Here is a 26,403-nt window from a genome sequence, read left to right as displayed (position 1 = left end):
AAAGCCTATGGGGACTTTGGTAGCTTTTAGTTGGCGAACTAGGGGGTCGAAGTTTTTTTTAAAGAGACAGTACTTCGACTATTGAATGGTCGAATAGTCTAACGATTTTTAGTTCGAAGTCGAAGTCGTAGTCGAAGGTCGAAGTAGCCCATTCGACAGTCAAAGTAGCCAAAAAAACACTTCAAAATTTTTTTCCTCTATTCCTTCACTCGAACTTAGTGAATGGGCTCCTACGTACTGTCTCTTTAAAAATTCCACTTCAACCATTCGCCATCTAAAACCTGCCAAATTTCTGTTTTAGCCTATGGGAGACCTCCTAGAACCTACTTGGAGTCAATTGGTGGAAAAATCAACGTTTTTTGGGGGGGGAATCATGTTAAATCATACGATTCGAATCTTACCTATTCGGTCAAAAAAACACCGATTTAATTTCGGATGTTTTTTTTTTATTTGAATTTCGAGTTTTTTTAAATTAGAAATTCAACCCTTGATCAATCTGCCCCCTAATGTTGGTTCTACAGTCTTCAAAAAATAAACAACTGTTATAATTATGAATGGAATGTAAGAGTTGTTCAGGGGTTTTCACCATTTCTTGTATATGCTTTAGTTAAAACATATTGCAATAAAAATGTAAACCTTATAGTTCTGATTGTTAATTACTTGCAATATGGTGTTTATACAGTTGGGCTAATAGATATTTCTGTTGAACTTAAAAACATTGCCAACAATTCTGATTTGCGCTGCAAACTGTAACAATTGTAAATTAGATAACTTGGATAAGAGCAGGGCTGGTTTTCTTTGTACTACTGTATGTCAGTCTACATGAATTTGCCAATAGAACTGTTTCAAAGACTCAATCAGTAACCGTGCTTAACTTGTCTGAATTTACCTCTCCAATTTATTAGATGATTTAATAACCACAAATAATTATGCAGATAAAATGAGATACTCGGTTAAATGTTGAAGTCCATTACTGGCCATGTCATAATAGCAGTAGTCTGCCATATCAACAGTGTCATCAGGGGAGTCTTGCCCATTACCTGTAGCAAAAGGGCTGTACAGGTAAAGGCCAAAAACCAATTAGGACTGCTCCAAACTCACCACCCCTTAGCTGCTCCCCTGTGTTCCCTGGTGCTCAGTCCCCACTGCCAACATATGATACACGAACAGGAGGACGGCACTCCGGTTTTTATTGCAAGATACTGCCGAAATACAGGCCTTACACGTTTCGGAACACACTCCCTTAGTCATAGGCTTACAAAATGAATCGTACATGTGCATTATATACAATTAGTCTATGGCGACCCCTGTTGGTCGTCATCATTTATCACTGCTAAAAACATTGTTTATTTGTATCAATAAAAGTGACAATGCTCTGTTAAAATTTGAAACATAAAAAGGGGGAAATGATGTGCTTTGGATGCTTTGTATAGTTATCACCTGAAGTATTGACCTCATCATATTGTTTCAAATACTTTTTATTAAAATTAATATGAAACTGATTGACCTGTCGTTTTCTTATATCCTATTATGTTTTTCAATTTTCAATTTTTTATTTTTTATTCTTAATATATGGATCTCATCTCGTTGTAATTACAAACGTGCATACATGACATGGCCTGTACAGGTAAAGGACCTTTTCATTTCTTTCCATAATTTTGATTTCCATACCTTAAGTCTGCTAACTCCAATAGAATTGTTTTGCCACCAATATGGGTTCCTGCAGCTTAGCTACCATCAAGTACATGGTGCTGTTATATTATTACAGCGTCTGAATGATTTGCTTCAAATGTATTCACTACGCCCAGATATTGGGTGACTTAATTGACCAAGTGGACAGGTTTTAAAATTGTTGCTGTAAATTACAATGGACCATAACTTGTAATGTCCTGTTTAACTGAAAAATATGAGTCCAGACTAGACATGTAGTTGAATCTCACATGAACCCAAAATGTCACTGAAAAGATTATTTTATCTCCTCTGGTTCAAAAATGCTGCACTTCCTTCTGCTTGTTTGTACAGCAAACTCTTTTCGTGTACAAAACAAGCAACTTCAGCAGAATTTCTGCCTAAAAAATGTCCCTATGAAGTTTAAATAAATAGCCATAAATCATTCAACTCTTTATTCAGCATGAATACAGCAATTCACTTCATAAAATTATCCTTTTTGTCTTTTTAGTTAGGTAGAAGATTTTTTTATGGCCAACTGAAATTAATTCACACCTTTATTTACCTAGAATAGATCTGAACAGTACAATGTCAAATCAATGCAGATTGAGTTGCTGATAAAATGCATCTGATATGATCTTATATATAACTGCAAGATGTAGCTTTCTCTTGTTTCTACAAACCAACAAAAACATTTAATATTTAGAAGTAATGGGTAGGTGGCATGTTCTCATCTCATTTTTAAGCAGTAATGTTGGACTAGACCAGAATCTCTGTGCAATGTTATTCTTATAGTTTGAAATATTACGGTTTCTTGTCATACTAATCAAATCCCAATTAAATCTTTACCTTTAATCAAAATTTAGTCTCCAATTAAACTGTATAACATTGCTGAGAAACTAAATCTAGCAGAGTAAGTCCAGATATTAATAGATGGCAATACTTGTTCAAAACTAGGAATTCATTGTAACACACAGAGACCCCTTTGTAAAGCAAGAAAACAATCGCACACACTCATAGCTTTAAAAAAAAAAAAAAACAGCATTTTCATACAAACTTTCTTAACTTGCAGCTTGGAAAATTGTTGGAAGTGATATGAAAATTTGTTGTAAAACAGTCAATGGCCTGTATCTAACCCTCTAAGTCAATTGTGTCCCATATTTGTATTTCTTATGATTTGTTTTATTGTTCTTGTTGTGAAAAAGATGTAAATAGGATTCTTACATTGTATGACAGCAAGTTAAGGAAAGCAATATTCTACTATTCCTGTTGTACTGTATTTTTGCACTGGAACCCACCTTACTGACACAATAGAACAACTGTTGCAGACTTTCTGAACTGCAGCCACAGTCAACTGCACATCAAAGCTAGTAACTGTATTTGTCTATGATAGCCTGCTATATAAGTAAGTTTTAAAAAAAATAAAAGTGCTAAATGATGTACTAAAAATGATGAATACCTCGAAAACCTCGAAAAATTTAAGTTTTTATGACAATGCCTAGTGGAAAAAGTCTGAATATATTAAAAACAGTCCAATAAGATCAGTGCAGCTCCCAGTGTGGGTCATTTATCAACAGTGGGCAAATTTGCCCTTGAGCAGTAACCCTTGGCAACCAATCAAATTGCTGCATTCATTGTTCTACTTTCAGCTGGCTTTAAAAAGCTAATCACCAATTGGTTGCTATAGGTAACTGCCCATTGGCAAATTTGCCCAGCATTGATAAATGATCCCCATTGACTTCTATAGCACCTCAACAACTTTTACCTGGCAAAGTTTCTCCTTAGTGGTTTTTGTGGTTTTTACACAGGGGGGCACATTTCAATGGTCGAATTTTGAATTCATGTTTTTAAAAACTCCCCTAAATTCTCATAAATTTGAAATTCAAATGAATGGAATCAACCCAAAAATTCGAATTGAATTCAATTTGAATTTTAAAAACTCAATTTCTCAGAAAAAAACTTGAATGTCAGGAAGGCTGCAAACAACTCAAAATTGATCCCTGAACCTCTCCCATTGACTTGAACAGGTGGCAGGTTTTAGGTGGCAAATAATTGAATTTGAGTTCTTAAAGGGCCAACATATGATAAATCTCGAAAATTGAATTCAAATTTGAATTTTCAATTCGACCCTTGATAAATCTGCCCCTTGAATTTTTAGGGCATGTTTTTTTCAAAATGCAGTAAATAGTGCTATTCCAGCAGACTGCACTAAAATCTGTTTTTCAAAAAAAGCAAATAGATTTTGTAATATTTAATTTTGAAATCTGACATGGAGCCAGACATATTGTTAGTTTCCCAGATGCCCCAAGTCATGTGACTTGTGCTCTGATAAACTTCAGTCACTCTTTGTTGCTGCACTGCAAGTTTGAGTGATATTACCACTTCCCATTCCCCCATCAGTCCATCAGTATAACAATGGGAAGGTAACCAGGTAACAGCTCACTGTTAGATATAAGAACAGCACTCAGTAGTAAAAATCCATGTCCCACTGCGACTTCTTCAATTTTATTGAGTAGGAGAAACAATAGCCTGTCGGAAAGCAGTTCCATAATGCAACACGGGCTCTTTCTGAAAGCACATGATCAGGCAAAATGACCTAAGATGGCTGCCTACAAACCAATATTACAACTAAAAAAATTCTTAAATTTGATTTTATTGGACCATTTTTAATCCAATCAGATCAATTTTGATACAAATTGTCTGAAAAACTCAAATTCCTAGATGTTTTAGAGGTACAGGTATGGGACCTGTTATCCAGAATGCTTGGGACCTGGGGTTTTCCAGATAACGGATCTTTCCATAATTTGGGTCTTCATGCCTTAAGTCTACTAGAAATTATTTTAAACATTAAATAAACTCAAAAGGCTGGTTTTACTTCCAATAAGGATTAATTATATCTTAGTTGGGATCAAGTACAAGGTACTGTTTTATCAGGGATCCTATACCTGTATTTGTATTTTTTTTCAGATTGTTCATGGCAATTTTTTCACATACAAAAACTTTAATATATTTAATGACAATTGTGGCTTTTAGAGTTTGTGAGTTTAGTCATGGTTTCAAAAACCTCTAAAATCACTAACTGCCATTCCTCACCATGGCTCAACACAGTGTCTAGAGTGCAAGGACAGCTTTGGAGTATTTGTGTAAAGAAACCTATTAAGCTATAAGCAATAATTCCCATGATAGGAATTTGTCAGTATCACTTTTATACTACAGCATGGGATAACATTCTTGGAAATTCCATGTTTTCGACAGAACTTTGTAGCTAAAGACAATGCCCTATGTACAAAGTGAGATCCATACACATTTGAGAGAATTAGGAAAACTTGGCTGGCCTGCAAAGAGCACTGACCTTAATTCAACTGAAACATGTAGGATGACTTACTTGTGACAACAAGCCTGTTTGATTAACCAACACAAGTGTCCAACCTTATTATTAAAGTAGAGCTGTTAAAGCAAGTAAATGGAGGGCCAACTACTACACCCTTGGGAAAAGATATTGAACAGGCAGGTATCCAAATACTTTTGGTAACCTAGTCCAACATTTGGTACTAATATTATGAAATTTTAAGACTTATACAGTATTTATGTAATTTAATATGTTTAGTAATTTGCAAAAAAAAAAGTCCACCTTGCTAAATCTGGCATTCAGCATGAATGATTTTTAAATATTTTTTGTTTCTTTTTTGTACAATAACAATAATATGAAATGGATAAGTATTGCTATTTTTAAGTAATGGCACACATAAGGAGTCATGATGTTATACTGACACTGATGTGCTGATGTCTCAGAGTCTACTTATGGCGTTTGCCCTCTATGAATCAGTATAAGATTATCTTTAAATAAACCTTTATGTCTATGGTTGCACAATGGCATTATGTAAGTAGATGGGGTTGCACAGTAGTACAGAGTAACCGCAGAAGGGCTGTTCAGTGACATTTAATATCTGGTTTTCCAATCAATATTACAGAACTCTAAGATGCAGACAGTGGGGATACAGACAGACACAAAATATATCAGTTGTATGTAGGATTAACAAATAAAGATAACGTTCCTCAGAATCACGCTTGCCTCTTTCTATTATAGGTCATCTATAATAATATTGTGCTTAAGTACACACCCAACTACTGACCTACATCCTTTCTTAAAATCTAGTTAAGGAAGAAAATGATTTACTAGTAGACTTAAGATATACAGATTCAAATTAGGGAAAGATCCATTATCTGAAAAGCCCTAGGTCCTGAGCATTCTGGATAACAGGTTCCATACCTTTATGTAGCGATCGAAGGAAAGGGATCTTATTTGCATGTAGTGGGATATATTTATTTATCCTACTATTATTACTGATGTTGCAGTGAATATAAAAGTAAAATTGTAATTAATCTCATAATGTTAGAGGTATATAACAGGAGAGCTGTCACTTAAATCCACCTCTAGCTTAATTTATATTAGTTATCGCGCTATCTAGCCATCATTGCTTTGGGAATTGGTGCAGTGTGGTTATATATACTACAAAGTGGAAACATTCAAGCACAGATATTAAGCACAAATACTTAGACGTTCCCTATGTGCCACAGACCTAAAGTATTGGTCCAATTAATAACAAAGCCAAACCAAAAAAGATCTTCTTCACATTAACCCTTTAAGTGATAAAGACTGTAGAAGATTCTGTGTTGGTACTACAGATAGATCATGCCAGTTACATAGATTCCCCATTTAACAGTTCCAGTACTTTTAAATTTGTGATCTCAATCCCATTCAGCTAATCCACCACCAGCTACTTACTGCAAAAGATTCTTTCCTGAATCCAACATGCAAGCCAATTAAATTCTATGATCAAAATCAAAATATTTTTCAATTGTCCCCTTATTATTATGACTGTAAATGTTATATATACATATATATATATATATATATATATATATATATATATATATATATATATATGTATTCCATTTATAGTATTCCATTTATAATGCAAGGATTTTTAAATTCACAGATGCATACAAGTCAGACCAAATCATAAATGATAAGGTCAGGTTCAACAGAAGAAAATATTTCCTATTAGTTGTTATGCCACATGGGTCTCCCCAAGGAAGGATATTGTATTGCCTCAATTTCCTATTAGATTTTACCATTGGGAAATTCCGCTGTGCACCTTTGAATGCCCAGCTCTTTCCTACATAGCATGTGCAGCATTACAAAAACAAATATCTTCCAAGATATTAATTATTTTGCAAGTGTGACTCTTAATAAAATTGAGCCGTCAAATGAAATGCACACTTGCAAGCAGCATTTTAGATTTAGTTCATTATTAAAGTTATCTTGCTCAGTAGTCTGACCTGCTTACCACAATCAGGTGAAGAGCGAATGTATAAACCTATCTCTTCTTTTTTGGAATTCATTGTTCACTTTTGCTCTGTGGATTTTAATAAGACCCTCTTTATCCACTGGGTTCCCTGAAGGCAGCACAGGAGATCATCTCATTTCCCTACAACATTTGGAATTTCAAAGACTGCTGCCAGCAAATACATGAAACAAACTGGAAGACGTACAACTTAGAGGCAGCGCAGGATAGGAAGAAAATGGATACTTTGTGCCAAGGAGATCCCAGAGGAGCTGTGATGCAAATGTGGAAATGACAGAATCCAGCAGAGAATACGAGGGCGCCTCGGCATGTCAGACAGTCCCTCCTGTTACACACAGAGATATTTAAATGAGGCTACAAATAATGAGGTTGTAATCTAGGTTGAGGGCATTAATTTTAGGACAGCTTCATCTATTTAACGGTGCTTTAGGCACTAAAAGAACAGATCACTTAACTCTATTTATATCAAGGGTTATTGAGCTTTACCCTGAATAGGTTAATTCCTTTGTATTTTTCTTTTTTAAATTACTATCCTGTTTTTAAGTGTAGGAGAACAGACAATGCACCCTTGCGTTAGAAATCATTGTATTCATGTTAAAAACCTGCTGATCTGTTAGTAGCTAAGAGGTATCAACTGCTGATTAGTGATGCTTGTGATCGTCGTGTAAGGCTCCAGCACAGAACTATGAGCCGTTCCTCTAGTGAGAGTGCATTCAGACACATCATAAGGTTCTTTTGGGCCACGTGGTCTTGGCAGCGACTAGGGGTTAATCAGAGGGAGCTCTGTGGCTGTAGGGGCAAACGACTCTTTTTCTAAATTACATATTAGCAGTCACTGTGCCCCTCCCCCCTATACCACGCTGCCATTGCCTACAAATAAATACATATTTTCCTCACGATGTCTTTTAATCCTCAGCCAGAGATGGTGTTTTGCTAACCAATCAGACTCCGTCCGCCCCCTCTCTGCCTGCAGACTGCCATGTAGCTAGGATATATTCAATAGGGTGAGGGCAGCATGACAAGAATGCAGTTGTCCTTCGCCTCACATGCTTGTGTACTTTGTTCAAATGCAGCAATTGTCACTTCTGCAAGGACCAAATGAATGCCAGATTTCCTTATGAGCATCTCATAATCCCTGCTTGTTGTTATCTGTTCTGAAGCTGCAGCAAGGGAGACAGTGAGCATAGTATTCAGTAAATGAAACTCTCTGTAGATTACCATATAGTTGGCTTGTGCAGTAGGGACTACTTTTCTGACAATAACAGAGATATTCTTTTTTTTCCTGTAATTAATGGATTAGTGCTCCCCAGAGCAAATTCATTATACACCCCCCCCCTCCGTCTTTGGGGTCTGTTTTTCTTTTGTAGCTATGCCTCTGCATTGGGTCAAGTAGGCACCAAATGTGTTGGCATTACTCATGAATCCAAGTTAAAGCAAGTGTATATACAGGTATTGGATCCCTTATCCGGAAACCAGATATCCAGAAAGCTCCGAATTATGGAATGGCTGTCTCCCATAGACTCCATTTTATCCAAATAATCCAAATTTTTAAAAACGATTTCCTTTTTCTCTGTAATAATAAAACAGTAGCTTGTACTTGATCCCAACTAAGATATAATTAATCATTATTAGAAGCAAAACCAGCCTATTGGGTTTATTTAATGTTTAGATGAATTTCTAGTACACTTAAGGCATGAAGACCCAAATTATGGAAAGATCCGTTATCTGGAAAACCCCAGGTCCCGAGCATTCTGGATAACAGGTCCCATACCTGTACTACGTTATTAAGGGGCTGATTCACTAAGGGTCGAATATCGAGGGTTAATTAACCCTCGATATTCGACTGGGAATTGAAATCCTTCGACTTCGAATATCGATGTCGAAGGATTTAGCGCAAATATTGCGATCGTATGATCGAAGGACTATTCCTTCAATCGAACGATTAAATCCTTTGAATCAAACGATTTGAAGGATTTAAATCCAATGATCGAAGGAATATCCTTCGATCAAAAAAAGTTAGCCAAGCCTATGGGGACCTTCCCCATAGGCTAACATTGACTTCGGTAGCTTTTAGATGGCGAACTAGGGGGTCAAAGTTTTTTTTTAAAGAGACAGTACTTCGACTATCGAATGGTCGAATAGTCGAACGACTTTTAGTTTGAATCCTTCGATTCGAAGTCGTAGTCGAAGGTCGAAGTAGCCCATTCGATGGTCGAAGTAGCCCAAAAAAACCTTCGAATCCTTCACTCGAAGTTAGTGAATCGGACCCTAAGTCTTATAAAATGCATTCATTCAAGCCAAGGTGCAGTTTATGTTTTTCTATCATTAATAGAATTACGGTTTATGTTACATTTTGGTACTTTGCAGTCCTTTAGTTGTTGGACATGGGGGGGCTGAATTTGTGTCTAAATTAGTGCTGGGCGAATAAATTCACCTGGCACAAATTCAAGGGAAATTTTCCCGTTTCATCGCTGTCGAATAAATTTGAGAAACTCCTGCGAATATTCAGCAGCATCAAAAAATTTGGGACGCACGCTCGAAAAGTCACTTGCGTCAAAATCGCTTCGCGTCAACACTTTTCTGCCGCCCATTGACTTTAACGCCAGCATCAAAATTGATACTGGTGTCAAAATTGGCGCGGGAGTCAACTTTCCTGAATTTTTCCCCATTACACCAATTTCGTAGGAAATCCGTGAAACAGGAGAAATTCGACCATCGCTAGTCTAGATATAGATTGCAAAAAAGCAGAAATTATGGCTTCAAGGATGGGTTTTGTTGGCAAAATTATAATACAGAAATATCATAAATAAGACAGATTGTTTCAATTATTCTATTCTCTAGCCAAGAACTGCTTATAGCCACCGATGAGAAAGTATTGTTGTTTTTCTTTTTAAAGCATTAGTAAACCTTTAAAATAAGTGAATGTAAAATTGATGAGAGCGCTATTCTAAGCACTTTTGTCATTTACATTTATTTTCTTTTTATTCCAAGATATTAAGGGCTACATGTGCTGTTTATATGAATAAAGTTTGTTCCAACAGCGCCACCTGCTGGTCAGTTTCTGCCCAGCCTGACCACCAAGAAGTCAAGGAAATTATGAAGAAAGAATTGTTTTTCTAAGCAGATGTACTGTAACAAAATTGTGCTGTTGTAACAAAATGTATTCATATTAACGGCACATGTATCCCTTAATCTCTTGGAATAAAAAGAAAATAAATAATGAATGTAAATGACAAAAGTGCTTAGAATAGCACTCTCATCAATTTTACATTCATTTATTTGAAAGGTTTATTTATCCTTTAAGAGGTGCGCCAGAAACTGAGCACATAATTCAGAATTACTAGTCCTCCCGTGAAATGTGAGAAACAGGGTGCCGTGTAAATGAAATATCAATCTACCATCATAATAAGGTTATTTGTGCCAATTTAACCCCATTGATTTTAGTCCACACACACGCACACTATAAGTCACAAATATTGTACAATCCTGGCGAACCATCTGCTCCAAAGATGACCTTTTAATAATAGTTAATTATAGAGCTGGATTAGCTTGGAAATGGCAGAACAAAATAGGTTTCCTGAACATTTTATGGGCTACAGCTCATTTGCTCGAAATATATGCCACACTCATCTGATGACCAGGCATGCAATTTGGGAAGATGCATCCATTCACAGGCTGAAGCACACTCATTAAAACACAACCTGAATTCCTTGCATATTTTGTTTTAAGTGTATTAAGGAATAATTGTCCTGCTATGATATGTGATCAGAACTGCCCATGCATTATTAATAAACCATTTGCCATGGAAATGTTTGTCTCCCCCTGTGCCTTGTGCACGTTAAAGCTGGAATATCAATCTTACTGCCCTTCAAGTGTTTAAACTTCAGCTCCCATCATACTTGGTAGATGTTGCAGGTTGCTGATGCATCCCTTTCTTCTACATTCGTCTCCAGTTTAGTCAAGAAAATATAAACTAATGGGCGCCATATGATTGCTATGTCCAATGGTAGCAGGGCCATACTGGAGTACGCTTAGTGAGCCCAGTGGGTTCTGATTGATTTGTGCTTGTGAAATAGTCCTGACGGTTTGTGCATAGAACTTGCAGAAAGGATTGGTGTCTGTTAGCTGTTCCATACCACCTCTTCCAAGAAACTGTGCCAAGCATACATGTTCAGGAAACCGGAATGCAAGTAGCGTGATACTTTTTGTTTTCTGTGCTAAATACTGCTAGCTATAGCAGGGTTATTGGGGCACTTTTTTGGCATTAGTAACCTCCGTAAAAATTAAGGGAGTAGGGTTTTTATGTTTTTTTTATTGAAAACTTTACAACAAAAAATGAACATTATTTAAATAACATTACAATAACACTGTATTACAGTCATACAGAACCAAAATCGCTAGCCTACTGCTTTAAAACAGGAGAAAGCTGAGATCAGTGTATTTAAAGTTATATAATAAATCATTTTCAATGACAGTGCTGTTGTAGTTTTATTGTGTAGTTGGCCAATTATTTGCCTCATTGCAAGGACAGGCTATGTTAAAAGTGTACATCCAACAGCCCTACATTAAAAAAAAGATTGTTTGCTAAAACACTTTACTGTAATTTGTTAATACAACATATTAGACATGTCTAAGACAAGGTTGTACAGGCTGTAGAAGCTCACAGGATCCACTGAATCTTATGGAATGGAACATGTATGCGCCTACCCACCTGTTACCCCGTGCATCTCAGGTGCAAGTTGTAAACAGTTTACTAACAGGTGCAAATCTTTGAGTCTTATGGATATGGTATAGAATTTTGCAGTGGACACAATTATACTGGGATTCTTGGAAGAAATGTTGTATTATGGGTAAAAAAAAAAAACACGGTAAACTGAGGCAGGGTTTTATTTTATTTTTTTTCTTCATTTTACAAAAGCAAAATTTGCAAAATGCATCCTCAAGTTAGGCTATTGTGAATGACCAGGGTGAACACTAGTTTCTGACAACAAATTACTTGTGCAAGTAATGTGTTGTACATTTGTTTGGGAAGATTAAAATTGACAGTTGTTCAGGCAGACATGTTATCCTGTATGGCTTCTTATTCAGGTAGATGTGACTCTACTAAAGCCCCTGTTACTTGGCAAATACAATTACTGTTTATACTTAGTGAAGAATGTTATGTCTTGCTGGAGATCACAATACTATAAGACCAGATGTAAAGAAAAAATAATGTAATGCTATTTGATATCCATCAAGAACAAAGATACATAAAACATTGTAAAAGCCCAGGCTGGATTTAAATGCATTTCATTGCAAAGTTTTACTGGAAAGCATATTTTCTATATACTGTAGTTATTCTAGTTATTCTTGGTATTAGTTATTCTTTTCTAGATAGACTTATGTATTGTACATGTGCATAAAGTGCTGTATGGGAAAGAGATGTTTTGGTTGCAGTTTATCCTAATGATTAATGAATACTTGATAACTAAGCCATAATTGGAATATACAGTATGTAGTCACTAGTGAAATTTGCTGTACTGTGTAGAGATGTGGTTTCTATCAGATCTATGTCCATGCTAATAAGGCCTGGGTATGACATTAACCCTGGGTCAATTATAAAATGCTGCAGCTCATAAAAGTGGGGGAATCGTAGCTGGGTATAAAGCTGGCAAAGATTTAAGCTTCCCCACATGGTCACATCAAAATAATAGTAAAAATTACAGAAATAAATGTAGATTGCTATTTATTATTATAATTTTCTTTTGGTAAACATGAAAAGCAAAAGATGGTGTGAGTGTGGGAGTAGTAATGGTAGTGGTACTGGGGTATACCTGACACATAGGGGGTTATTTATCAAAGTCTGAATTTATCTCAATACTTTCTGCCACAAACTCTGATCAAATCCACTTGGGTTTTTTATGCTTATTTATTACAGGTATAGGATCCCTTATCTGGAAACCCGATATCCAGAAAGCTCCAAATTACGGAATGGCTGTCTCCCATAGACTCCATTTTATCCAATTAATCCAAATTTTTAAAAATGATTTCCTTTTTCTCTGTAATAATAAAACAGTAGCTTGTACTTGATCCCAACTGATATATAATTAATCCTTATTGGAAGCAAAACCAGCCTATTGGGTTTATTTAATGTTTAAATTAATTTCTAGTAGACATAAGGCATGAAGACCCAAATTATGGAAAGATCCGTTATATGGAGAACCCCAGGTCCCGAGCATTCTGGATAACAGGTCCCATACCTGTATTACATTTTCCCCAAAATTTGCTTTGCGGTAAAAAATCAGATTTTCACAATTTTTTCAGATTTTTTCATCCGATTTTTGCGTTTTTTTGGAATTTATACCCGAAAACTTTGAGGTATTGCATGAAACCCATCGCACATCAAAAAATCATTGGGACTTCTCCCATTGACTTAAATGCAACCTCAAGAGGTCTTGAGGGGTTTAATAAATTCTGAAAAATTTGTGATTTTTTTAAAAGTCTGATTTTCGTGATTTTTGCATTCAGAGTTTAGTAAATAACCGCCTTAATAGTTATATAGTAATATCAATGTATAAATACTCGTTTTTAAGTAGAACAGGTTTCAGAATCAATGCAAAGCTAAAAATACCCAGGATATATCACCATAGTGCTAGCTGAAAGCTCTGAGTTAGGTATATATTAGTACATAAAACACCTTGTGTATGTGCACAATTGCTTTAGTAGTAAAGGGTCAAGAAACAAGTGTTAGGGCAATGACAATGCCCTAAAAGTCAAGATCAAGTCTAAAAGAGTATCTTTTCCCAGAATTACATGACTAAGAAATGTGCATTGGGTACAGAATAATATGTGAATGGTCAAGTGTGTGCATAGCCAATGTGTTAGCGGGGTTCACAACACCAAGGATGTTGCACCAAAAATAAGTGGTGGGTGTTTGAACATACAGTATGTGAATAACATAATGTGTGCATACATTTTGGCTGAAATGTAAAGTTTCAGAAAGTTTAATGCAATCAGTACCTAGGATGTTGCGCCATGGTGCTAAATTGCTGTAGGAAGTGTAGGGAGCACATATTCCAGAAGGTCCAAAATAAATCCCACAACACACACAAAGACAACACCTTATGCACTGCATTCATTTATACATTTGATTTCAATAGAAGCTAGACCCCAGGAATAAAACAATTATTTAATGAACAAAGGTTATTAAATGAAGCAAACTCCCATGTCTAATGATGAATATTTGGCCAAATGGAAATGCCTTTTTATGACCAGAATGTATGTTGGGGGTTAGTGATGGGCAAATTTGCAAAACGCATTTAAGTCAATGGACTTCAAAGTTATTTTGGCGCGCATCAATTTTGACACCCAAAACACTTTTTATATGCACACCTATTTTGTCCAATGAGTGTCTGAATAATTTTGACGCGTGATCATTTGTATTTTATTTTTAAAGCAGCAGATTTTTCCACGGCGAATTTTCACAAATTTTTTCACCGGCGGCGAAATGCAGAACTTCGCTGCGAATTTTGTTTGGGGAGATTGTAGTACAGATAGCACAGCAGCTGGTATAAAGTTGCCTAAGATAGGATACTGGAGTGTATCTCCATTCCACTTCAAATCCATCTTGGATAGAACACTTGCTCCCTCTACCTCTAGTTGGATCCACAGAAAGAGCTGAGTATGTTATGAAAGACATTACTTCTATTATTAACCAGGTGGTGACCCCAGATGTGATCGAATTCATCCATTACCCTGAAGCCAAGCAGCACTGTCCAGGGAAGTGCCCAGGTCATCGGAGCACACAGAATAAGTAGAAGCACAGACAGGGCTCACACAATTTATTCTGGGCACCTAGAATAAAAGCACAACGCAATGCTTCCCAATGAAAGGCAATGGGTCGGAAAGACCAGGCAGAGTTAGCAAGAGAAGTCTTTCCCACAGGGGCTCTTCCTGTACCTGCCAGGCATACCTAATTCACTACAATCAAGTCACAGCTACTCTGAGGGAGTGGGAGGTGCAGTAAGGCAGCTCCAGTAGCACCAAACAACCAATTGGCACTATCCAGCAGGCACACAAGAGGTTAAAGTGTAACAGTAGAAGCCAATCCACATGATCGGATTGTGCAGCAAATGTTCCAGCTTTTTGTGTGTCTGTGCATTGGCAAGAACAAGTGCGATGCTAATTGTAGCCTTGCTGGGAAAATTGCTATTGTTTCTCTCGCAGACAGACAGCGAAATGAGGGCTGATAAGTGTTTTCCTACCAGTCCTATATCAATTAATCTGCTTCAGGGCTCGCGCTGGCAACTATTGCACTTTTGTTAGCTGCACTTGCTTTCTTCTGAGTTTTTGAAAGGGCGAGGGTGATGAGCACAACTTTCCCTTGTTTGTTATAGTTATACAGGAGCAGTGACCAGTAGGGATGTAGCGAACGGCGGAAAAAATGTTCGCGAACATATTCGCGAACTTGCGTCAAAAATGCGAACGGTTCGCGAACGTCGCGAACCCCATAGACTTCAATGGGAAGGCGAATTTTAAAAGCTAGAAAAGACATTTCTGGCCAGAAAAATAATTTTAAAGTTGTTTAAAGGGTGCAACGACCTGGACAGTGGCATGCCAGAGGGGGATCAAGGGCAAAAATGTATCTGAAAAATACATTGTTGACACAGCGCTGCGTTTTGTGCTGTAAAGGGCAGAAATCACACTACGTCACTCAGGTGATGTTTCTGGACACGGAATGTGAAAAAGCTCACACAGCTAGGTGGCACTTGGTTAAAGACTGGGCAAACAATGCCTGCAAGGGCAACGTATACAGTAGTGGATACGGAATATATTATTGCTGCTGTAAAAACATCACTCAGGTGATGTTTACGGACACGGAATTATTATTGTTATTTAGACAGAATGTGAAAAAGCTCACACAGCTAGGTGGCACTTGCATACCTCCCAACTGTCCCTCTTTTGACCACTCAACCCCCTGTCCCTCTTTTGTACTGGAAAGTCCCTCTTTTCTCTGCACTGAACAGCCAGAAAAAAAACAGTTTCTAACTTAATTAGCTTTTGGCAGAGAGCTCAGAACAGCTAACAGGTGCAAATAAGATACTTTGTAACAATTTTGACTCTGGTTGGTGCTGGTAGTGGTGAACTACTAGGAGGAGCAGCACACCAGTCCCTCTTTTCTCTCAACTGAACAGCCAGAAAAAAAACAGTTTCTAACTTAATTAGCTTTTGGCAGAGAGCTCAGAACAGCTAACAGGTGCAAATAAGATACTTTGTAACAATTTTGACTCTGGTTGGTGCTGGTGGTGGTGAACTACTAGGAGGAGCAGCACACCAGTCCCACTCCCCAACACAGCTAGACTAATAGCACTGGGCTCTTACAGTAGCAAAGTAAAAAAAAACAAAAAGAAAATAAAAGCAGTCCTTACAAGGACTATTGGGTTACAGGCAGCAGTCAGCAGATGAGAGATCAGCAGCAGGACAGCTGCCCACAGCAGCTACATACAGAGCACTGCCAGTAGAAGGTAGATTACTAGCCAGCAAAGCTACCTAACCTAAAATGTCCCTCAAATCCCTGCAGAGTTCTGTCCCTACAATACAGAGCAGTATCAAGTAGATTACTAGCCAGCAAAGTTACTATCAACTGTCCCTCAAATCACTAAACAGCTCTCTCCCTACACTAGCTCTTCCAAGCACACACAGGCAGAATGAAAAAACGCTGCAGGGCTTCAGTTTATATATGGAAGGGGAGTGGTCCAGGGGGTGTGGGGGTGGTCCAGGAGGGAGAGCTTCCTGATTGGCTGCCATGTATCTGCTGGTCTGGGGTGAGAGGTCAAAAATAAGCGCCAGCTAAGGCGAACCCAAATTGGCGAACGTCGCGCGACGTTCGCAAACATTCGGCGGACGCGAACAGCCGATGTTCGCGCGAATTAGTTTGCGGGCGAACAGTCCGCGACATCCCTAGTGACCAGCTCCATGTTGTAATCCCCACCCTTCCCAGCTATAGTCAGGTGATCCCACTGGTGTCTAATAAAAGGGCAGCCAAGTTTGGGAGTTTTACAGCAAGTAAGTTGTAGGTAAAACTTAGTCCCTTTGTAAAATGTATTATGAAGCAATAGAATTCTTAATGAATCAGATAAAATTGAGCATAGGACTGGCCAGATATGGGATGACTTTGACATAGTTGGCCAGCTTAAATATATTGCAATATATGGACAAACAATCCCTGTTTTGTTTAAAGCAGTAACGTAACTAGAGGGGGGCGGGCCCTGGTGCGGGACGCGCAGCTGGGCCCCCGCCCCCTCCATACATGGCCCGCATTTCAGTGGTGCGTGAGCTGCCGGCGGGCCCTGAGGGGATGCAGGCCCTGACCTGCTCGCACCCCCTGCTCCCCGGATAGTTCCGCCACTGGTTTAAAGGATAAAGCATTTTCAGTAGCAGTATGCACAAAATGTCTCAATATCTTAAATATATTGATAATGGGTTGAGTGCAGAGGACTAATGTATTTGTCTATATGTATTTTGTGGTCACAGCCTCATTGCACACCCGCCTAATGGTTTTAAAAATTAGTGGTGAGCACAACTTTCCCTTGTTTGTTATAATCATTTTTACCTCCAGGCTGGTAAAATACCCTGATGTCACCTTCAGCCACAATGGCAGCCTTGCTCCCTCCACCACACGCAGTAGGGCTCTGGCTGGGGTCAACTTCTGTTCTCTGGTGCTTCTATGTTGCCTTTTAATGACTGAATCCTATAGTCAGGACTTGACTGGGATTCAAAATCGGTCCTGGCATTCCTAGTACAGAGAGGCCCAAACAGCCCCCATCAGCCCACTTAATAGTCACTTTTTATTGCAACTTACAGCAGCACCTCTGGCCAGTTTGCCAGTCCGGACCTGCCTATAGTCATACCAATCCATACCCTTGTCTGTCGCCAACAAGCTCCCCCTTTTCTGGAGCCAGGGAGAAAGTGCACAAGCCTGGACTCGGTGTCTGTGTGACATGTATCATTAGCCCCATGCTGAAAGTCTTATCGCCTCGTCTGTGCCAGCGCACTTCTTTCCCTCCCATCGCTCGGGCACTTCTCTCTCTCATTCTCTCTCTCATTCTCTCTCTCTCCACATCAGCAGCCTGCGAATGTGTTGCCAGCAGCAAGCCAAGGAGCATATAGAGCAAGAGAAATCATTATACGTGTGTATATGCTTTTATTGTGGCCATCTAAACAGTGAGTGAAGCTGACACACACACACACACGAGACGCACACACATTATCTCACTATCCTCATCATTCGCCTCCCAAATCCGAGCATTTGCGCGTTTCCCCGACACCATCACCCAAGGATTTGTTTGGAGCCGCTGCCCGACCATCACTACTTCAGTGGGAGGGAAAGGCGAAAATAATAACCAAATCAGCAGCAGCAGCGGCAGTCGCCTTCCCTCTTGTCATCTCCCCGCGATCGCTCTCCGCTGCCTTGTGATGCTGCTGCCGGACGCTGCAATCTCAGTCTCATTCCCGGCGTCTCACTTTTCCTGAAACCTGGAAACGTTTCGGATCGTTGGGTATTTTCTTTCTTATTTTTTTTTTGTTTCCTTTTGTCGTGGCTTGGCCGGGCTTGCAGGCTCTCAAGATGATGATTTCTATGGAGATATTCTTTTTTTCTCCTGCCTTGATCAGAGCAACATGGGAGTGAGCGATTGGAAGGAGAGGGTGGATTTCCTTCGTTGTTTTTGGGACGTGTGTCTGTGTTAGTGCCCTGGGAAGAGGGAGCCACGAATCTGGATTGGAAGGTAAGACCGTGGGGTTGGTTTCTCCATTGCCAACTGCAGAGATAATGTCAGTGGAGATTGTGTTTGAGGGGCTCCCTGGATATAAGGCACTGCAGGTGCTGCACATATATGAGTGGTAGCCACATACCCACACTGTGCCTCCACCTGCTCCATGTCATGGAAAAGTTAGCTGGCTTGGGAGACATGATAGCTATTGAGTTCAAAGTGTAGGATAGATGAGGGCACTAGAATGGAATAAACTGGGGATGTTGTGCCTGTTGGCCTCCAGCTCTTCCTGACCACAAACAAACTGCTGGGGCTTGTAGTCCAACACAATATGGGGGTCGAAATCTAAACACCCCTGGTATAGGTACAAGCCAGCTGTTTAACCCATTCCCTTCCCTAGCTGTATATGGGGGGATCTTTGGTGGTGGTGAGGGCATCAGTGGGAAGTTAGGATCAAGAAAACCCCATGTTTGTACCCTAAAATAATGAGACTATCAAATAATGAGTCATGGCCTCATCATAGTGTAATTAGATATTAACAAAAAACAGTTTTGGGGATATCAACGTAAATTCACATGTATTTCCTCTACATGAATGGTTAGCCACCCAAATAAGAAGCTGTTCATGTATTTTTCATAGGAAGAACGCAGGGTGAAAGGATTTGACTTGGCTCTCCGTATCCACCAAGTATAATTAAATGTCTCGCACTAGTTTCAAGTCCAGGGGGTACGTTTATAGCGGAGATGTAGGGAGACGCTCTCTGATTACTAAATCGCTCTGTCTGGAGGATGAGGAGCAAAGGAGAGAGCGCAGGCAATTTGCCAGTTGTCACTTTGTTTTTTTTCCTTTCTTTTAAATTGTGCAGAAAATCTGAGATTTATATATTTTTTTGTGAGTGATTCCAGCATTTAGTTGGTGTGACAGTGGCACTCACCGCCTACACTTGTCTGCATGGCACTGCGCAGAGCTGCATTGCTTGGGAACGGGGAGAGAGAACACAAGAGCTCTATTCTTCTCTGCTCTCTCTCTTTTTCCCTTTTACTCTCTTTCTCCCCCCCTCCTCTCTCTCCCTTCTTGTGTTACTATCTACCTTCCCAAAGATGTCCTCTTGGCTAATTTTCATAATGCAGTCCATTTACCATTGCCTATAGAATAGACATGCTTTGGGATCCTATGGAAACCTTGTTGTTTTTTGTATGCCTGTCAACTGTGATATCATTTGGGACTCCTAAATATTTATGTGTATTTTCTGTATTGGTTTTTCTACACTCATTTTTTTTTTTCACTGTCCTTCCTTATCTGTGATCATAAGGGGGTCTTGATATAGACTTGAGCCAAAGCCTTTGGGCATGGGGTCACTGAAGATCCAATAGCTTCTGGGAAAGACCAAACTCAGTAACCAGATGTCTTTTTTACAAAGAGCAGTGGTGATGGAGGGGGACTGTAAAGTTAACACTTATAAAAATGCACTTTTCAGCTTAGATCAGTAGTCTGAAGTGTTTGTGTGTGTATGGGGAGGGCGATCAATCTTTTTTTCAGAGATAAACTGCCTGATGTTGATTGCTTTTGGAAACCTTTTAGTTAATTTTTGGTCACGAAGCACTGTGTAGTAAATATAAGTCAAGTTTTAGCATTAATAGTAAGCTTACTCTGCCCCTACAGAAGGCCAAGCAGTTTTAGACTGGAGAAAATGAATGCAACACAAACCTTTGTATGGAAGTTGCCATCTGCAAAATCACATATGTCATAACAATATGCTCAGAAGTAATGAACTGCGTGATTTCCTGCATACGGTAATCACAATGTATTGGGGGTGTTTATGCATTTCCTTCTGGAGCAGTTCCTTGCAGTGCCCAAATAATGCCCAGATCCACAAGGTATTCCAGGTGCTTATGTCATGTTACTGAAAATTTCCCCTTACTGGAGATGAGTCTGTCAGACGTTTGCAGGCAGACAGCCATCAGTGAGAGTTTGCCCTCATGCACACACTCTTAGCACATGGAAAATTGCACATTGTGTAGTCTGGGAGGTAAAATAAATTCCTGCCAACCCACAGATTCCATAAGGTGGGGTTGCTAATTCTAGCAAAAATGGTTTTCTATGGTTATATCATCATCATTATTAGTACATTCACACAGAAACTCACAATTAAAGCCACAAGCAGTTACAAGCAAGCACATGCACATTACAACTCATTTAGACAAAAATAGAGCGAGGGACACACAGGCATGCACACCTTTACTTTATATTTATGTGATTTGAAGAAGAATTTGGAATTTAATGTTCACATTGCTGTAAATCTGTGACTTAAATACATGCCACAAATGATGATTTAAATACACGGCAATGTTAATTTATAGCACTTATTTCTTAGGCAACAATGTAAAGCAGCATGCCATGTATTAAAAAGAAGTGCTATTAATCTTTTTTTTTTACTGATAATTTGCATAGACATAACCTTACCCTTACAAAGCAATATTTTATGAATTATTATTTAGGAGTTGGAAGGGAGGTACAGATTTAAAGTCCACATGGTGGCACTGTTTGCACACGATGGAACAATTTCAGTACACGGAAAATAATATATATAAATATATATCTACAAACTCGTCCTTCTTTTTTGAAAAGGCTTATTTTTTAAGCTAGCTGGAATCTTGAAAACAGCTGTCTAGAATATTATCAGTAGCCCTGCTTTCAAATGCTTGCCGAATTCTATATGCATTTTGAGTTTATTTGTTTTCCTACAGGCCAAATGACATAGGATGAAGGCTGTTCGTAATTTGTTGATTTATATATTTTCCACCTATCTGCTGGTTATGTTTGGATTTAATTCTGCACACGACTTCTGGTGCTCAGCCTTGGTGAAAGGAGTGATTTATGGATCATATTCAATAAGTGAAATGTTTCCCAAAAACTTTACCAATTGCACCTGGACGTTGGAAAACCCTGATCCCACCAAATACAGCATCTACCTGAAATTTTCCAAAATGGACTTAAGCTGCTCCAACTTTTCCCTTCTGGCTTATCAGTTTGACCATTTCTCCTATGAGAAAATCCAGGATCTTTTGAGGAACAACAATTCCATAATGCAGCTTTGTGATACAAAGAATACCTTTGTGTTTGTGCACTATGATAAAAATTTTATCCAGCTTCGTCGGATATACCCAGTCGATTTTGTTGGATTACACAAAAGAGAGGAGGATGACAGCAGATCCTTTTTGGAGTTTTTGGTTTTAAATAAGGTGAGCCCTAGCCAATTTGGATGCCACGTCCTGTGCACTTGGTTGGAGAACTGCCTGAAACTGGAAAATGGCAAAACAGAGCTTTGTGGGATTATGTATACGAAATGCACCTGTCCCCAACATTTAGGGGAATGGGGAATAGACGATCAATCATTGGTGTCCTTAAACAATGTCATCTTACCCTTGAATGAGCAGACTGAGGGTTGTCTGACTCAGGAACTGCAAACGACCCAGCTCTGCAACCTGTCAAAGGAAGCAAAGCGCCCACCCAAAGAAGGTAGGTCTCACATTTAATTGCTTTAGTATGTTTCCATGCAAATTCCAGTACATCTATTGAAATTGAAAAAAAATGACCCCCCCCCCAAAAGATGAGCTCTAAAGTGGCATGTCACTGTAATACATAAATGCTTTCACATGAGGAACATTCAAGTCAAGATATTTTCACTGTAGATTTACAACACTATATAATATGCATGATTTAACATTCAATTATATGTAGTGTGACATCGAAACACATTGAAATTCTAAGTATATGACTTTTCGACCCCAGGGAGAAGCATTGCTTAATAGTGACTTCTTCATTAAACAGATTCATCCTGAACTGGAACTGAACATGGCTACTCATTAGCATGTAGCCAATGGAAACCAAACAGTGTGATATGTGATAACTAATACAATATATTAAACTGACCTACTCTATGGCTTTGTAAACGGAGTTATGGTTTGTCCCTATTTAAATCATTCTCTAAAACTGAATTTCCAACATACGATTAAACCTGTAGGACCATAATTACATTTATTGCCTGAGTTACTCCTGAGTTAAACAAATTCTACTCTGTTTCCAGTTTCCTACATGTGCTCTCCATGATAGGTTCTAAAGACAAATCAGAAACTATTAGAGACTTCTACACATCTGCACATTTATAAAAGACTTTGCCCCGTTGTTAAACTTGTTTAGATGATCTTCAAAATGGCTGCATCATAATGATTTGCAGTACTTATTGCTTAGGAAGTCTTAAAGGCATTTGCTATTAGAATACCATATATTACTGATTTCTGTTCATTCTTATAAGAATTTTTTGGAGGTGTATTAATGGGTGTTACGTTTCAGCATCTGATAAAGACGCCTGAATCCCTGAATCTCTCATAAATTTCTTCATCTTTGATAAAACTATTTTTCATGGATACTGCCATCTTAAACCCAGCAGCAACTAATGAGCAGGGCTATTTCTAGCAATTCCTATAAGTAATGATTTAAAAACTAGGTATGGTAAAAGCAACAAAAAATATTTGTAATGAGGTGTTTAGACTTCAAAGAAGCAGCTCAAAATGTTCAGTGTATGAATGGGATAGTAGCTATATGTTTTCAAGTTAATTTAACATCCCTAGGCTCTTCCAATTGATGATATAAATGTATATCAATAAAGAAAACAATGGAGCTATTATGTACATAGATCATGGAAAGGATTAAGACATAATGTACTGCCCTGACATCTTGGACCACCAGGGGTCCCATCAGTAACATTCTATAAATCAATAACACCAACCAGTCTTATAGTACATGAGTTTTCTTCCTCCTTCTCTTAGAACCCAAGTTGTTATATTACACATGTAACGATAACATTCGATTATATAGTGTCCACAGCAAAACTCTGTTAAACTGTTACAATGGACCAAACCATGCTTTATAAAATCCCTTGTAACCCCAGTGAGTAAATTAAGGCATAATTAGAGAACTGCTAATAAGATAAGTATATCCCGTAAGAACATTTCTGTCTATGGCTGTTACTAGGACAATTAATACACTGACATTCATTTCAAAAGATAGTTCAAAAGAGCATTTTTTAACTATGTATAATGAGTATTGTAACATTATTAGATGTAATGGCATTCTGTATAATGCAGTTGATTCATAAAAACGACACTCGAGTGTTCTGTAGAAGATGTAGTATACAGGATTGCTGATCCAGAAAAAGACATATGCCAGAAATCACATTAATGTAGATATTAGGTTGAGAAATGCTTCTCCGGCCCAACAAGTGTGCGCTTATCAGAGTCAAACTTGAGCATATGTCTTCCCATTAAAATTCATAGTTCATAGTGTTCCCTTTACATGACATTTAACCATAAAACCAATCACCATTCTTTTGCATGTTAACTAAATCATAGAGTGGATTATACCACATTTGATTCCTTTTTATTCCTGCTTAACAGAAAGGCTTAATTTATTTCACAGTGCTGTTTTTTTTTTTTTTCAAAGACTCAATGGAAGATTAATTACTAGTAGTCATCTTCAGCTGAAATTAACCCATTAAGCATTTCACATGCACCCAGTGCTTAAGAAACCTGAAAAGTAATATGTTTCCAAAAGTTTGTGAATTAATCTGCTGGCTAAGTAAATCGTTTTTTTTTTTTTGTTTTTTTTACCAAAACTGGAATGTGAAACCTTTGCTTTTCTGTACAAAAGTGTTATATTTTGACATAAGCAAAAGCCACACAAATGCTTAGACTTACTATTATTTGTACTGAAAGTAGTTTAATATCTGACTTGAGTGGCATGTATGAATGTCACAGCACAGTCATAATAAACATACACAGAATCAAAAAAGCACATATAAACACACAGAGGCTAGATCTTTTGTACGCAGAAAGTATCTATATTTGTTTTTGGACTTTTCATGTGAAAATCTGCAGTTGAAAAATATGTGAGATAGAAACAAGGATTGTAGTGGAAAAACTAAATGGAATGCATGTTTATACCTTTTGAACACTTTAATTCCAATGCCTATTGGAAACATTTGCCACAACATTCCAATATGGGAGGCTTTGGTTTAGTTAACACTCAATATAATGGAGAACCAGACATTTTGTTTTGGTATGACCTGTTCACCTGAAATCCTATTGGTTGAAAAAATTACATACCTAATTGCCTTTTATTCTTAGGCAATTATAACTGATGCACCTAATGAATACACTGATGAATTGTACACAACTACGTCAAAAGTTTGTCACAGTGAGGATTGCATAGTTACCAGCACCTTTGTTAAAAGGACATTCATATGTGCTTCACTGGATGTGAGTCTGTTGTGCTTGTTGATGAAGCCTGCAGACTGAATCCTGGAATTATCACTACTTTTATGGTGGTGTAGCTCCAGGATTCTCCTGTGTCAATAGGCATGCTTGCTTACAATTCAGAAGAGGAGGGGGGGGGGGATATATAGTAAAGCTTGGTGCCAAGCTTTACTATAGGGAAGTGCAAGGAATGTCTTCGGATACAAGTAGCTTGAGTTAATAGCCTCAAGGTGTGCAAAAGGTTGTGTCCCTATTGTTTATAGAAACAACGTTAGTGGTATTAGCCAACTGTTTGCAAGCAGTATAATATTTAAAACACTAAAAAAGTCACTCGATTATATGTATTTACAATGAAAGGTTATCTTGTTACTACATAACAAAGAAACAAGGTGCTTGGCATCATCAACCCAATAATTACTCCAGTAGTGAACCTCTCAATGGAAATGCTCGAATAGAAGCTTTCCAGTTGTAGTTTTTTTAACAACTCACAAAAGACTACTTTAGGGTTTATGGAATAAAAAGGCACTACGTTTTGCCCATGTGCAGTAACCCATAGTAGCCAATCAGCAGGTAGCAATTACTGGTCACCTGTTTAAAAGCAGCCATCTGATTGGTTGCTTTGGGTTACTGCTCCTAGGCAAACTTAGTGCATTTTATTATATTTGGGGGTTTTACTGTACATGGCATGCTGGGAATTGGAATCCATCTCAAGTTCTAAAGTTTTGGTGAATCGAAATGAGTCAGATTTGCCCATCACTACTGACTAAAACTCAGATTTATGTTAGCAAATGACTGCTCCAGGGGTTTATTTATATTTTTAATCTCTGTGATTCGGTGATCTTCTGGCTGGTTTGACTATCCTTTAAACCCTCCATGCATGTGGCCAAGTTGTTGATTGTTCAGACAGTTCATGTAGTTTCTAGTAAAGCTTTATGTAAGGGAAGATATGGGGTATATTTTCTCTACAAAGACAAACCTCCCTTCTTTTTTCATCTTCTATTCTATCTGTTATTTTTTGGGCAGGGATCTTTTTACCTCTTGTATTGGACTTTGTATTTTTTAATAAAATCTGTAGGTTTGATGTATACGCCCATTTATTGAACAGCATTGCAGAATGTTCGTGCTTTATGAATACATGTTAGAATTGATAATAATAACAACGACAACCATAAAATTAAAAAAAATAAAATGTATGTTTCCCACAATGCTTTAGGGGCCCATTTATTTAGCTCGAGTGAAGGAATAGAGGAAAAAAAACTTCAAATGTTTTTTTTGGCTACTTCGACCATCGAATGGGCTACT

General features: G+C 38.1%; 1 protein-coding gene across 4 annotated transcripts in view; it reads left to right on the top strand.

Moving 5' to 3' along the window:
* Positions 1 to 18,074: 18,074 nt before the first annotated feature.
* LOC108718003 (adhesion G protein-coupled receptor B3) overlaps positions 18,075 to 26,403 on the top strand; it is a 521,962-nt gene continuing 513,633 nt past the window's right edge. Inside the window, exons 1-2 of one of the 4 annotated variants that reach the window (XM_041564704.1) lie at positions 18,075 to 18,802; positions 21,535 to 22,306. In XM_041564704.1, the coding sequence (XP_041420638.1) occupies positions 21,550 to 22,306 (757 nt within the window). In that variant the 5' untranslated portion in view covers positions 18,075 to 18,802; positions 21,535 to 21,549. The remainder of the gene's footprint in view (positions 18,803 to 21,534; positions 22,307 to 26,403) is intronic. The other 3 variants (XM_041564703.1, XM_041564701.1, XM_041564702.1) reach the window with 3 other exon arrangements.

This window comes from Xenopus laevis, chromosome 5S (genome assembly GCF_017654675.1).
Source record: "Xenopus laevis strain J_2021 chromosome 5S, Xenopus_laevis_v10.1, whole genome shotgun sequence".
NCBI lineage: Eukaryota > Metazoa > Chordata > Amphibia > Anura > Pipidae > Xenopus > Xenopus laevis.
This window is presented reverse-complemented; position numbering and strand designations above follow the sequence as displayed.